This window comes from Ruditapes philippinarum, unplaced genomic scaffold, assembly GCF_026571515.1.
Source record: "Ruditapes philippinarum isolate M1 unplaced genomic scaffold, ASM2657151v2 ctg378_1_1_1_1, whole genome shotgun sequence".
Taxonomy (NCBI): domain Eukaryota; kingdom Metazoa; phylum Mollusca; class Bivalvia; order Venerida; family Veneridae; genus Ruditapes; species Ruditapes philippinarum.
In genome coordinates this window covers 151,547-167,255 of record NW_026862585.1, presented here as the reverse complement: position 1 = coordinate 167,255, position 15,709 = coordinate 151,547, and the positions used below count along the sequence as shown (strand labels likewise).

Genomic DNA, 15,709 nt, shown 5'->3' with positions numbered 1-15,709 from the left:
AAAATATCTATTCATACAAGATAAAACGAAGTAAGTAACAAAAAGGAACTGTTTCGATTAGAATTCAAAAATATGGGTGAAAAAATCATTGCAGACATTTAATGATGATTTACAAAAGTACAGCTTTGAACAAATAAATCAAGGTTTTTTTTACTGTTACGTTTCATAAAGTTTCAAATTTACAAAAAAAAATGTTGTCAGATTTTATCATTTAAGAAAAGTGCTGCTTGAATAGGGCCATTAGGGTATTATAATACTCATGAAACAGAATCATTATTGATTTGAAAATGTTAAAAGTTCTGAAAACTTTATGATTCCTTTAATGATAATCTACTTTTAAATCTAATTATATAACGAGATACAAGAAGATGCTTGATACCATTCCATTGCTTAAAACAATGTTTTCATTCTTTAAAACCTCATTAATTACTCATTTATTCAAACTAATGAGCTTAATTAGAAATTCTTTAAGATTTAAACAAGTAAGGTCCTTATCACTTATAAAATATCTACGATTCATGTTTTATCAGCAGCCGTGTAAGACAGATTTAGAACTATAGCAATTTATAACCAACCAACTGTTTATAAAACTGCTTAATTTTCTGTACTATCGCAGATTAATGTATGCTTCAACGTTAAATTACAATATTCAAAATGTCTTAATCATTTACATGTACACTCTCCCATATTAGATTTTTTTTGTCGTCTCGTAATAAATCGCGGTTACAAAAATAAAAAATGAGCATAATATAGTTAACGTACCGGTAATCTACAATAATCACTAAACTATAACATAAGAATTATCTTGATTCAGTAATTTTCCTCGAATGTTAATTTATCAAAGTAGAATAAATGTTTCTTTTTGTACATGAACATTCTGCAAGTATCGATATTAAGTTTAACGACAAAGAATTTAATACACTCTTTTCAATTTTAACCGCATGTAGAGCGCACATTAATTAAAAATTTTGTATTGATCTGATTTTTTTTTCTATTTCAATGATATATTTGACCAGATATTTACGTATCATTTTGCGGCAGTGACGTTTTTATCATAAGAATACATGTATCAGCTTTTACAAGCCTAATACATGAAAGGCTTAGCCTATTAAAAACGAGAATTTTCGTTGTTGAATGATTGTATAATCCTTCAAATGATTCCTTTTGTCTTTTACATTTGAACTTCATTCATTGCCCTTCTTTATTTTGCCAGTACGAATTAAATGCAATTAACTTTTTTATTGACAGATCAAGAAATCACTATTGTGATTTTCCTTTTGAAAGTTTTATGTCAATATTTCCTCAAAATCTGGTGAATATGAACAATATTCAACATTTAAGCGCATGCATTCTTTACAAAATCAGGTTACTTAGTATTTATTTATTAAATGAACTTAAAATACTTTAGCTCGAAAGTCTTACATTTTTGTGGTCGAATATTTCATAATAATAGAACCATTTACATAAAACGTTTAAACAAAATCCATATGTAAGTGTTACTGTCTAATGTACCTATTTACATCAATACCAAAATAACCCGAATGTCGCATGTTGTAATAACTTGAAGTAGAAGCATGTGTTTCTTGAGAGGGTATACCGGGTTTACTGTTTTACAGTGATTGGCATCAAGTTAGTTAACTGCATGTTTACTTGAACAAAGCTGTTTAGCATTATATAAGTCAATATGCAATTATCTAATTATCTAATTCTACAAATAATTAATTATGTCTAGAGACGTACGTTTTATGGTTCTCATTGATATTTGACAGATTTATGTTTACTTTTGCAATATGGTAAGTTCATAAAGCAATGATGTGTATAAAGTCGCTGTTTTTTACCTAAATCTGTGTCTGAAATTGCGCAATTAGAGGTACAGTGTACTCGTACTTTGGAAGTTCCTCTTTCATAGGATTTGAAAAATCGGTGTGGATTCTCGTTTACTTGTGTTGGTATAAACTTTACAAAGGCGCACGATTTGGACTTAACATTGTTATGTGATCTCGACTTCACAACGCCAAGCCATCTAAACGTAACGGTGCCATGATATTTATTTAAAAAAAAGAAAAACAATTGTCATGGGATTTGAAATCATCAGCATCTCGTGATTAAGATATAACAACATTGCGAGATTTATGCTCAAAGCTATCATATGATTAACACCTAATAACCTCTTGGTGGCAGTAGGTTCTACTAATGCAACCAGCTCAGACTACGATAAGCCAGTACTTTCGCGCTGTCAGATCATGGTCTATATTATTCGCTTTTCAGTCAGAACATGTTTTGAAATTGTCTCAAAAATGATTAATGATTGAGTACATTTAAAATATTTAGCATTGTTAAAGCTTTATATACAAATGTATATATTGCTTGTAATCGTCTCTTTGATGCATAAAGATACAAAGATATTCAGCAAAGATTGTTAAAAAAGAAATCAAAACGTTCCTAAAATTTGTTTTATTCAAAATAAATTATAAATACATAATCTTTTAACGAATATAACACAAATAGACTTTATAAATATACTAACACAAATCCTCGCATTAAGCAGTTATTCAATATCAATATAATAAATAATACAAAACAATAGCGATAACAATTTCATTAAATGTTAACAATCTAAAAATATATCAGAAAACAATGCTAAAACATTGTAAAACATATGTATATAATGCAAACATTATAAAATCTTCATTGCTATCATACTTTTTTCATAAAGCATTTCTTCCAATTAAATGTAGTATAAAACCACTCTGAATTCCAAACTCAAAGATCTATTACGTAAATCAGATTAAGTTATAGTTTAAGTTATGTTCCAATGTTCTTTTTTAAGTCATTTACTTTGAATACACAATTGATTTATCTAATTCGGACAAAACCATCAAGAATATGCGCATTAGTGTCGATTAGTTCTAATAGCATTTAAATTCTTGTTATACCAAAGCACTTTTATGTTCTATATTTTAATTCCAAATTCCGCAAACGCCCTCCGCAATGGATATCATTTATTTCTTGAAGTATTTAAAGACCTGAAAAAAAGAAAATGAGGATTATATTGAAAATTTATTTGTTGCTCGATGTACTCCTGAATGAGCTCATTCCTTACAAAACACATAAATTGTTTATCATTTTCCTGTGTTTAAATTACTAAATATATTATCGTTTTTTCAATAACTCACGTCTACACACCAGAATTATTCTATTATTGAAATATCATTTTCATAATAATCCATAATCATTCTATGTTTAATATTTTATTCCCGTTATTATCTCTAATTATTCTATTACTGTTATCTCATTTTTATCTTAAAAATTAAAAATTTTCTATAAGTCAATAAATACATACCAAGACAGAATTTCTTCATAAATTGTGGTTTAGATTCCATCAACTCTTGATACGAAGGTACTCGGATGATGTGCCGTTCAACTGGGCTGCTACATAAGGCTTTCAGTTCATCATCAACACTATCGCCTATTGCAACCACAAACAATTCAACATCTTGAAGTTTTGTTCTTCTTGCTTCATCTAAGACGGTTTTCTTGTCATACAAGCTATCGTCTACAAAAATAACAGCCATGCGTCTTGCAATGTTTCTTCCACCGTTTTCTTTCGTATAAGAATGGGTCCTTAACCGTTTTAGCATATCTGGTAATTGGGATACTTTTGTAGAGCGAAATGCCTTTGCTAGATCTCTGCTGTTGTTGTATTGATTTAAAGAAATATTTGCTGCACCACAGTTTTGGGATTCTAATCCGACCTGTATGTTGTCTTTTCCCATATTGAAATCGTTTACAACATTACCAATGAAATCATATATGCGCTTTGTGTGAAATGAACCAACTTCAGAGGGGTCGACTACAAACATCACATCGGCTATGTTATGTTTGCCACATTCTGGACCTGAATTGTCATCCTTTTGATCCTCTTTCTCGGTTTCCACTGATTCTTCTTCAACTTTAACTTTAAAACATATAAAAATGAATATGTTAGTTTTAACTTAATAGTCATTCCGTGTCTGAGATAATCAAAGTTAAACAGAAACATATGAATAATATTGCGCTTATTGATTGAAATTGGTTGCTTTTTAGGTAAAATACCCTTTTAATGTTTAATATTCTTTTATAAAATAAAAAAGAAACCTTTCATATTACATACATATTAACCAAAGCATAGTTACATGGAAAAATGTTTTTAAAAAGAAAATTTTAAAAATTCACTTGTAAAGGATAGAGATATTCTTGTTTTACTTATTTAGCTGAATTTACCTTCACAAGCCTTGGTTGTTAACTTATTTTTGACAGTATTGTCTAGATCATCAAAATTATCAACTTCAAACAAGTATTTGTCATCGGGATTTTTAGGAGTACTTGCTATAGCAGCAAGTTCATCTTTATTTGTCCTTGAGCCTATACCAACAGCGAAAACGACAATACCTTCGTCCTGGAAAAGGTAAAACATAGTTATAAAATACAAGAGTGATATTATATTATCCTAAATGTAGCTAGCAATAACCATAAAATAAACGATTATTATATTCCTTTCAATGATTTATTCTATTTACTTTTTTAATTTCAAGAGTCCATATTCTCCATGTATTTTAAGTTTTTTTAACAGTATTAAAAGATACAATGCTTGATTGTCTTCGCTAGTACTTCGCTAGTCTATTTCATAGATGTTATACATTATGAGACTTTACATATTTATGAATTTTAGAATGTAATTATTTCACTCATTACCTTGACTTTTTGTGCCATGTCTTTGGTCTTCTTGGCATTGAAAGATGCTCCATCCGTCAGAACAATTAGAATTCTTGCAATGTCTTTGCGAACTTTATCCTTGCTGAGACCTCTACTCAAGACGCCATTCAAAGCTTTGTCGGTATGAGTCCCGCCAATATATTGTGGTATTCTTTTGACAGCATTTTCTATTTCTTCTATTTTACTGTACCGATCAAGCCCAAAATGTTCATGAAATGTGTATGAGAAAGAAGCAACACCAATTCTTGTTTTGTCTGGACCAATCTCAAAGGTGTTTACAACGGCTTTAACAAACTCTAGCTGTTTTTTGAAGTCTACGGACCATATACTCGTAGAGGAGTCAAGCAGGAAATATATTTCCGCCGGTTTAGCCCCACATACTAAAATAGATTCAGATAAATTTTGATTATTACATATTCATATTAAGCTCTAAACGTATTTAATTCGTTGCAAACGCTCTCTTGATGTAATTTACAAACGGTATATTACATATATTCTTTTAATGATTAGTGTTGTTTAAGTTATGGTATTCCTAATGATGCATGCATTTAAAAGAAACAGATGAAATATGTTTAAAAAATAATTAAATGTCGTACCATCTCCACCTATCAGTTCTGAAGGTGCAGCTTCATAATTTGAAACCTGTAAAATAACAAAGTTTGTTTTATGTGAAGCATGTCAACATTAATATAAAAAACATTTCATAATAATTGAAAATGCTCAAAAAATTCAAAATAAACTAATTTTAGAATGATACTTACATAATAGGTCATCATAATTAAAACAATTCTACAATACATGGTTGCCATTCCCATTTTTTACTTTCTCTACTGAGATAGTTGAACAATATCTATTTTTGACTAAGTTAATGTTTGTAATTGACAGTGTTTTGTCTAATGGCTTCGATCAGATTTGTTACGGCTTATATACCCTTCATTCATAAAGTATGAATGAAGGGCCGTGGGAATGAATTCACCGTCTTGGAATGTCAACTATTTTCGAGTGTTGGCGGAAAATCCCGACTATTCTCTTATAAGGTAATTTTCGATTTCTCAAGTAGAAATGCAAACACGTAAATGAGAGTTTCCGTAATTGTAAAATTTATTATTTATAACTTTTTTAAGTATCACTTGACAATGGCTCGGTTTTTAAGTTGTCATTATCTAGCAAATTAATGGGAAAAAACGATTATTCATTGCACTTTAATGTATCACTCCTTGTTATTCGCATGCCAATTTGCTAAGAATATATATATTGGTCAGTGGGTCGTGACCTACTTATAAATAATGCGCTGGTGGGCAACAAAATAAGCTTATTGAATTAGTATCTATGGTTGATTAGAAGACGCATATTTGAGGCAAACCATGGTCAGTGGGTCGTGACCTACTTATAAATAATGCGTGGTTGACGATTCTGACATCAAAGTTAAAAAAAGCTTTTTGAATATTGCAACATTAATAATATCTATGGCTGATCTAAGAGATGCATATTTGAGGCAAACCATAGTTAGTAGACAGGGCGTTATTACAATCTTTGAAAATTTGGGTTATTTATATAAAAAAAAAGTCGTTGGTTTGCCATGTGTTTTAAAAAGAGCAAAATGCATGTCCGTATTATATATTAGCAAATATGATACTTGTAATACGGAAATAATGAAATTGAAGAAACTCAACATTGTTTTGTAAATCTATCCTCATACAACAAGTAGTAAAAATCTTTCTTGTATGTGTATGTATGTAATCATTCTGTTTTCATATTGCTTAGCTTATCTAGTAAAAGTATAATTACTGTCTCTTTACCTATTTGATTCATGAATATTTTTAAATAGATATACATGTTGTGCACTAACTCTAGAATGAAATGTTGTTACTTTTCTTGAACTGCATTTGCATTTATATATGTTAAGTATTATTAAGTTTGGGTCAATTTCCAAAATCAAGGTGTAAATGAATAATATTTTTTATTCGTGTCTGAATAAGTTAGAAGTTTTGTTTTGGTTTGATGGTTTTAGTATCACCGTTAAAATATTAGTTTGTGCTTATTACTGTTGTGATGGAAACGCGATGGATATTTTACATACAAGATGATATGTAATACGTTTTTGGTTAATCCATTAGTAAACATCTTGTTATTTTTGCTCAATCTAATTTGAATAAATGTCTCATTTTATACGCATTTTATGTCTGATTTGTTTTCAATATACGGAAAATCCGTTTTCTGCTATGCATTTCATTTTATTGTTTTCAACATAAAATATTCAGCGACATTATAATGTAGCATAATGTGATGTGCAATCAGAAAAAAAACATCTGCTGACATCTGTGTTTCATTAAGACCAACAAATAGTAATATATTCATTTAGAAACCGATTGGTCGCTTTTTATTTTCTTTATTATATTAAGTAAAATACAGTCAAATGATGTAATATTACGAGAGGTATGTCGATAATGTTACATGTAGTAGGCCCTATATTATATTCACGACATTTCTGGTAAAAAATGAGGTTTAACTACCAACCGGTTTTGTACTCCCTAACAATTTTTTTAGATCTGCTTCTTCTGTGTATCACATTGTTTGATTCATCTTGGTTTGTTTTTACTTATATTTTATGATCAAAGACCCTTCATTTCGTAATAACGACACTCGTTTAAACGGTTGGAAGCGATTTCAATCGGGCATAATCGCACAAAATATCGAGTTTCAATTTGATTCTGCAATCTGCACATATTTCATTAATATATTTTGCATTTTTCTTTTCAGTTTTAAGTTCTCCACTTGATCTGTTTAAGATTTTCAAATATAATAGTTTAGGCTTTTGGACCTCATATGCAGTGAAGCTCTTTTAAAGTGACATAATGATTGCTACTAATACGTCTTTAACAAAATTAGGTTTCTGTCGATCCCTTTTCTGTTGTTTCGATATATTTCTGTGTACATATTTGATCGCTGGTTTTATGAATCACCCTTCTTTCACGCTGGTATGTTCTGTGGTTATAAATCAATCTTTTACTCATGGCATGTTTATAATGATTAGAAAAACAAACACATTACTCAACTTCTATGTCTAATAAAACGCATGTCTATTACATGATGTCATAGTAAATAACGTTCTTCAAAGATGTACTGTTCATAATAGATTTAATGTGATTATCTTTCCGAATTCTGTGTCATATTTACGGTATTAAGATCAAATGATGGCCAAAAATATTTATAACATCAAATTACAGGTATTTTACTATAACACTATAACATAGCAAAAGCATAAAACCTCACTTAAACTGAAGCAGTGTAATAATAAACCATGCACCCTGCCTGATTTAAAAAAAAACACGCATAATAAATGGTTACGTTTTCTTTCTTTTGAGTGATAAAGAAGAAATATAGCTCTTGTTTCACATGTGAAAAATAGTATATGCATGTTTTATTAAATGTTTCTGTCATAGATTGAAAAAAGAAGAAACATATTATGAAAAATTATGATTTTACACTTAATGTATCAAACTGAAATATTGTCAAATGAATGTAGGAAGTACTCAAAGCATTACAGACGGCACTTTGATGTAAATTAAATAAAATTTAGATTAAATCTGCGTTAGTCACGTTGTAGAAATATGTTGATAAATACTACAAAATCAGAAATACATTGCAAATAACATGTAAATCAATACTTGAACAGTGAATATCTTTACTGTTCTTAAAATCCAACTACATTTTTCTCAAAGTTGAAAAGACAATCAATATAAACTCCCTTTATTAACATATTATATTATATAAATTGTAAGACTAATTCATTTCGGTAAAATCAATATGCTTTTAACTTCTTGAAATAAAAAATGACAGGTATTGTTCATATGGCCGGATAATCTTTCCTTTATTTCACAATCTAAAATATTTCACATTATCATGAATAAAATTAATTTTCATATGAAAAAGGGGAAATGTTATAGTAATTATTACATTTGTGGTTTAGTCTGTACACATTCCACATACTTTGTGGTGAAATTAATTCATGCTTAAAATATAATTTAATTGTTTTTCCAAATGAGCAGCTGCCGTTTAGTAAGCAACGGAAATAAAATTTAATTATTTCTAAATCATTACAGTAAAATTTGCAATATAAATATCGGTGGGTTATTTTATAAAATATTTTGTTAAAAATATATATGAATGAAAACTTGAACTGTATTTTAACAGTACATAACGGAATTTTTCACAACAGGAAATTTAACTTGCGTTCTTCTGTAATATATGTAATGCAATTTTACAAAGATCAATACGTAAACATATTTTTCTTTTTATTATTATTAGTTTATTTAAATCTCATCCAATACATGTACATATAATACAAGTACACATTAAATAAAACATAAAATACCTGTAAATGGTCATTCTTATAAAGTAATATAGGAGACTATATGTATGTTGTTATAAACATGTTACATATAATTATCGTAAATAATACTAGTTTCAAAAGTTATTGATGTAAAACCGTCAATATTACAAAAACTAACAAATTTGAAGAAAAAAATCATTTTGTAATTTTAATTTTTTTTAAAATAATAGCTCTAATATTTACCGGAAAAATATGCGAAACAAAGGTAAGTATTTTTTGTGTAGATAGTAAGGTCTAAATCTTGGGGGCCCCGTATAAACTATATTTCGTTTGCTGGTTTTATTATTTAGAAAATTAGCAAGTACTTGAATATTTTCCCTGTCGACTCGTTATAATAATAAGGATAGATCAACTATTTAATAGATTTTATACTGACCACAATTAGAGAAACTTACTGAAAACTTACAAATGTTTAAAATACATTCGCAATATTCGCTTTGGTTTGAAACTTTTATAATATGATCTATATGTACATTATGAATATATTAATGAATAACCATTAATTACAGAACGTCAAAAGTGTGTTTTTAATTAAGATTCGTTTAATTGCAAATCAGTAGATTTTAGTATGATTATTATGATTTTAACCCTTTCGCTGCCAGAGGGTTATTTATTTATTGATCATCTATTTGCCAGAAGATTTTCTAAGAAATTACTATATTATTAATTAATATAATTATTATTATTTGTTATTAGTATTATAATAATTATATATGTTTCCAAATCTGCTAGTATATAATAATTATTCAAAAGCCGTCCATATGGCAAATACGCCGAAAATAATAGGGACGGCATAGTACCGAGACAGTTAACAAACAAGATCAATGTATGTATAGACTTAAAACGTTTTGCAGGAAGATTGCATAGAAATTATAATTTAAACAGGCGGTAAGTCAGTAATTACAAAAGCCCTCCCTTCTGTATCCTGAAAACGGTAAATTTTGCACGTACACCACTATATTACAAACGATATGTTGTCTGGTCCTACCTTTCTTGTCTATTACTGTCACACGACAACTTTACATAGTTGATACTGATCAAAACAACAAAAACAAGTTACAAGTGGAGTATGAGTGGACAATCAAACTCAAACGACCTGAATGAAAATTACGTCTTTAGTAATTCTCAGTTACATTTTTTCATCATGTTTCAAGATGCTTTTTGAGTATTAACCACTTCAGATGCTTCAAATTTTATACGTGAATGTTTTTTTCTAAGCTACGAATGTTGAAATGCTGTACGGTATAATGTATTTTATGTATCATAGCAATTTGTGGTTACAACAGATGCGCGCATATCAACATCAATGACTTATAATGAATACGTGCTTTGTTCAGCTTCACCTTTCAAAGTTCGAATACGAATAAACTAAAGTATCTTAACTATGAGATGAGAGTGGGTGAGGAATTAGAAATTATTCAAGCCACTTAAGAGAAGAGTATAAATTGATCAGACGTGATTACTAGACATACAGATCGTAATACTTACCGATCTTGACGTGATCTAAAATAGGAATAGTAGATCTAAAGTACGGGAAAGGAAAGAAATCGTGATACTATTGAAATGATTTTGATTTTTGTGGTAAGAGTTAATTTATTCATTTTTTGAAATTTAAATATAGAAATTATTTGAATATATGTATATGGGAATTTTTTATCACGATTTTTGCTTATTTTTAAATCGGATGTACTGTTTAAATTTTAAATGTTTTCTAATGTGATTAAATGAGTTTATAGTGACCACTTATATTAAGCTCAGATCAATTCAAATCACACATATAATCTTTTTTTTCGTACGAAAATATCAGTATAAAAATAGATTAATTCAATAAATAATTCCTTTTTATATAATATATTTTTTGTACTTATATTCACACCAAAATAACAAAATAATATAATTGATATTATCAGAAATATGTCATAATTAAAATTATTAAATTTGTAATAGCTAATTAAACTCGTTTTTCCATGCACGGATATATGTTCAGTCCTAGCTTCAAAGTAGAAAATGTAAATATTTTGCTTAATCGTGAAATTTATTGTTTTGATAATTGAATTTAAAGTAAAATTGATGTTCTTTAGTTTATATCTGATTTAATAAAGCAACGTTTTGCTTAAAATGTGTCGTTTAAAAGCACTGATTAATGTGTGTTCCCTTACATATTTTAGTCGGGGCTAGTGTGTCTGGCAGTCAGTGGAGTAACAGCAGTGCCTTTGACAGGATGTACAAACAAGCCTGCAGATATCGTATTTATCTTGGATTCTTCAAACAGTATATGGCTTAATGATTTTAGAAAACAAACAAGATTTGTCGCCAACGTGGTTAAAAATTTTGACATAGGACAGGGACCGACTCAAACACGTGTTGGCATCTTACTTTTTGGACATGATGTTTGGCCAGAAATCCAGTTGAATAATAACTATGACGTCAATGGACTAGTAAAAGCAGTGGAAAAGATTGACCATAGAAGAGGGAGATGGACCAAAACTGGGAAGGCAATTGATACGGCTGTGAAAACTATGTTTACAGATGATGATAGAAGTAGGGTGGGAGTTTCTCGTATTGCTGTGGTCATCACAGACGGACGATCACAAAACGTCATAGAAACAAGAGAAGCAGCAAAACTAGCTCATGACAGTGGCATCAAAACATTTGCTCTTGGTGTTGGAAGGCGTCTTGATTATCAAGAGTTAGCCGATATAGCAAGTGATCCAGATGACGAGTATCTTTACACGGTTGATAATTTCAATGCATTGAATAAAACACTTGTGCAAAAGCTGGCCAGCAGAGCGTGTGATGGTAAGTCCTTTTGGTGTTTAACAATTACGTAGTGTCCGTTCTTTGCGGTCTTTAAAAAGGTCATAATAAAGGTTTTTGAGTAACGTTTTGCTTTGAAGTTGAATTTAAGGAATTCTTTATTGTCTTACAAATTGAAATTGTAAAGCTTGTTTACACCAGAAACGTAGCTCTTAATTATGTTGATTCATATGTTATAATTACATGTTTTGTATTTCATTTTAGTTACAGAAAGGACTCCTACAATTATACCAGTTCCCGTCACAACTGAGCCGACGAATATACCATCAGACCAGTCCTTGAAAAGTATGTCTCCTTGAATAGTTATTACGATATTCTCGATTATTTTCATTAAATAGTTTAAAGGCTTATGACGTCCACAACTTCTTAACCATAAGTAAGGTAAGAATTCAAAAAAGTCCTACTTATTGTGTATTAATCTATACATCGTCAAACATTCGACGGTCTTAATGTTTTTTTTTCATTAAATGCGTTTCTTTAAGGGGAGAAATTAACTTCATATTTTATAATATCTGTAACACCTGTTGACAAAATCTAACGTCTTTCTTGTAGATTGTGGCGGAAAACCTGCTGATGTTTTCTTTGTAATTGACTCATCGGGCAGTATAACAAGTAAAGACTTCAACAAAGAGCTTCAGTTTGTACAAAGCGTAGTAAAGCTGTTTGATATTTCAAACGATAAAACTCGTGTTGGAATCATAAATTTCAGTCATATGTCTCAAATGATTCTACCGCTTGAAAATTCTCTCGATAAACGACAGCTTCTAAGCAAAATAAGAAATATTGACCACATAGGCGGAGGTACCACTACTTCTGAAGCTCTTAAAATGATTCGCCAGGATGGTTTCCGACGGGACAACAATCGTCCTGGAGTTGTCAAAATCGCAATCGTTTTGACAGATGGACTGTCGGCAAACGAAGACTTAACCAGACGGGAAGCGCTCCTTACTCATGCTGCGGGTATTAAAGTATTTGCAATTGGAATTGGAGACGGAATTGATCTGCTAGAAATACAGAATATTGCTAGCAATCCTGATGACAACTACGTGTTCCAAGTAAATGATTTCAACTCGCTTGAAACAATTAAAGACTTGCTGGCCATAAAGACCTGTTCGGCTAAACCAGATGAAAATAAAGAAATACCAAATGATCAGCCGAGTAAGTTTAATATCTTTATCATTGTTTCTAATTTTAAAACTCCACTTTGTCAAAACGCATTCAATTCCTTTTTAGGGTACAATATAGTTAATGGTTATGTAAAGCATGTGTAAGTGACTTCAATTATTGGTTAACTTAAAAAATAAATATCTTAATGACTCCAACATGTTATAACGCTTTCATATTGAATTACTATACAATAAAGTTACTGATATTTTATGATAATGTATTAATAATGACCTTAATTAGTAAATCTTAAACCAGTTTACAAAAAAACAAACAAATTAAACGATGATTTCGAATTTAACGCTCTTTTCTTGGTTTTGACATTCATTTTGTTTTATGTTACAGGATGCCTGGTTAAGAGAAATACGGACATGATGTTTGTTTACGACTCCAGTGCTCTCGGACCTAAAAAATCAGAGGCGATCTCCATGTTTATAGCAACTATCGTATCAAATCTCGATATCTCATCAAAACATCTACACATCGGAAGAATCACAGACAACTGCCCTTCTGGTGGAAACTTTCAATTGAGCAATAGACTCTCCGCTGCAGATTTCACAAGTATTGGTGTATCCACATTTTCCGACCTTATCAACAAAGTAAAACGTACAGGGTTTTCATCAGAGTATGGCGGTAGGTCCGATTCCTCTAAATCATCTATCCTGTTCATCGACTCTGATATGAACTCCGTTGACGGCAGTGCGTTAAGAGCTGCTAAAGATTTGTCCACGTCTTCTGATGTTTTTGTTGTAGCCATTGGAAACAGTCCAACAATTAGAGACTTTTCCAGGACATTTCATGGCAATAAATTCCTTCACGTTAATTCTTACAACGATTTGCCGTCGACATCAAATAACTTCCTGAATCAGTTGTGCTATTTCATTACTCTCAATTCATTTGACTACAGTTTGGACTATGTTGATTATGTGATACCAGTCTAAACTGTAACTAGACAAAAATTAAACAAAACTTTTACTGATATAATAACATCAAAAAACAATGTACAACCATAACATATAATAACAGTTCAGTGTGTTATGCAATTTTTAGCTGTTATTGTTATTAGAATATATACAGATGTTTTGATGTTTTATGTATATTTCTGAAGATATTTTATATTATTCATCTTAATTTTTAAGTTTCCGTCCATTATCATTTTACCATTTAGGTATGTCTTTTACATGTTAAGGTCTGTTTTACACGAAAAGACAGACATGTTATGGTTTTTTTGTACATGAAATGTCAGACATGTATGCAAAGGTCTGTCTTACATGAAATGTCATACCAGCTTTGGTGTTTTACACAAAATGTCAGGTTGGCACTTTCATCATCAAATCGGTCTTTTTTTCAACAAAAGTAATAGTCTAACTTGTTTACGGAAATTGTTAATATATGTTTGCTAATGATATAGTACAACATAAAATATAAGACACAGATGATGATGATGGTGACCCTTCAATTGGTTTTTGCTGACAAAAAATGTCTTAAAATTTTTGTCATTCAATGCATGTTAAAGTTTTATCATTTAAAACCAATCATGCACCTATTTTCACCTCTAACATTGTATCTTATTGTCTCAAATAAGTAAATTTTATTTCTAAAATATTTTGTATTTAACATACATGTGTATATATATATATATGTGCAATAAACATTATATTAAATTTGACATTTTGCATGTATTCATTTTTAAAAATTCATAATGCCAAAGTTATATCCATAGATGTATATAATTCAAACGTTCTTTTGATTCTATTTTTCTTCAAAACTTGTCTTTGGGAAATTATCCAGAAACTGTTGATTTAGTGTGAAGATAATATCGGCTATTAAGTACAAAAGACATGTGGGGACATTTCAACTTCATGAATTCCAAATTTCATCTTAACGAATTCCCGATTTCAAGTTGAAATCGTGAATTGACGAGGTTGAATTCGTGAATTTGAAATCGTTAATTCATGAAGTTAAAATCATGAGTTCGTGAAGATGAAATCGTGAATTTATGAAGTTGAAATCGTGAATTCGTAAAGTTGAAATCCGGAATTCATGAAGCTGAAATCGTGAATTCGTCAATAAGTATGTTGAAAATGGGAATTCACGAAGTTTAAATTGTGAATTCATGAAGATGAAATGGCCCTGCCGGTCTATCGTAATTAAGGCTTTCAAATTTACATCAATTACAAGTTTCAAGATGATTATTATGAAAGGTCAGTCGTATACTTTAGCATACATGTATTTATGTGGAAGATAATGATTAAGCTAAACTGATACTGTAAATGTCATATTGCAGCACTATTGCAGCACCTTTCTAGCTTTACTAGCGGAGAAAGGTCTGAGACTGTGGCTCACAATATCGAGCCAATTTGGTGTACAAACTTTTTCTGATTGGCGACTATGATGAATTGACTAAAATTGAAGACAGTGTATTACTTCAGTCCCGATGAACAGCCAGCAGAATATCTTCATCAAGTGACAGAAATAAAACTGTCTGGCAAGATTAAAAAACTCAGTACCTAGCAACAAGAGATTTTAAGTCAATGTCATAGCATCGAACAGCGAGAAAATCTGATTTAGACGCATTTG

General features: G+C 30.1%; 2 protein-coding genes across 3 annotated transcripts; one reads left to right on the top strand and one right to left on the bottom strand.

The window, feature by feature from the left end:
• Nucleotides 1-2,444: 2,444 nt before the first annotated feature.
• Nucleotides 2,445-5,666, bottom strand: LOC132719496 (collagen alpha-4(VI) chain-like). The gene is made up of 6 exons (XM_060703266.1): nucleotides 5,517-5,666; nucleotides 5,352-5,397; nucleotides 4,735-5,135; nucleotides 4,264-4,438; nucleotides 3,344-3,958; nucleotides 2,445-3,026 (listed from the first exon to the last, which is right to left on the bottom strand). The coding sequence occupies exons 1-6, from the start codon at nucleotides 5,568-5,570 to the stop codon at nucleotides 3,019-3,021; spliced, it is 1,299 nt and encodes a 432-aa protein (XP_060559249.1). The 5' UTR covers nucleotides 5,571-5,666; the 3' UTR covers nucleotides 2,445-3,018.
• A 4,807-nt stretch (nucleotides 5,667-10,473) lies between these two features.
• Nucleotides 10,474-14,798, top strand: LOC132719495 (cartilage matrix protein-like). Of its 2 annotated transcripts, XR_009624238.1 has the most exons (6): nucleotides 10,474-10,729; nucleotides 11,317-11,947; nucleotides 12,170-12,250; nucleotides 12,518-13,123; nucleotides 13,475-14,318; nucleotides 14,390-14,798. XR_009624238.1 is itself a non-coding variant. In XM_060703265.1 (5 exons), exons 1-5 carry the CDS (start codon nucleotides 10,712-10,714, stop codon nucleotides 14,068-14,070), a joined length of 1,932 nt encoding a protein of 643 aa, XP_060559248.1. In that variant the 5' UTR covers nucleotides 10,474-10,711; the 3' UTR covers nucleotides 14,071-14,798. The 2 variants fall into 2 exon arrangements, 1 of the variants encoding a protein (XP_060559248.1); XM_060703265.1 differs by having other exon boundaries at nucleotides 13,475-14,798.
• The last annotated feature ends 911 nt before the right edge of the window (nucleotides 14,799-15,709 follow it).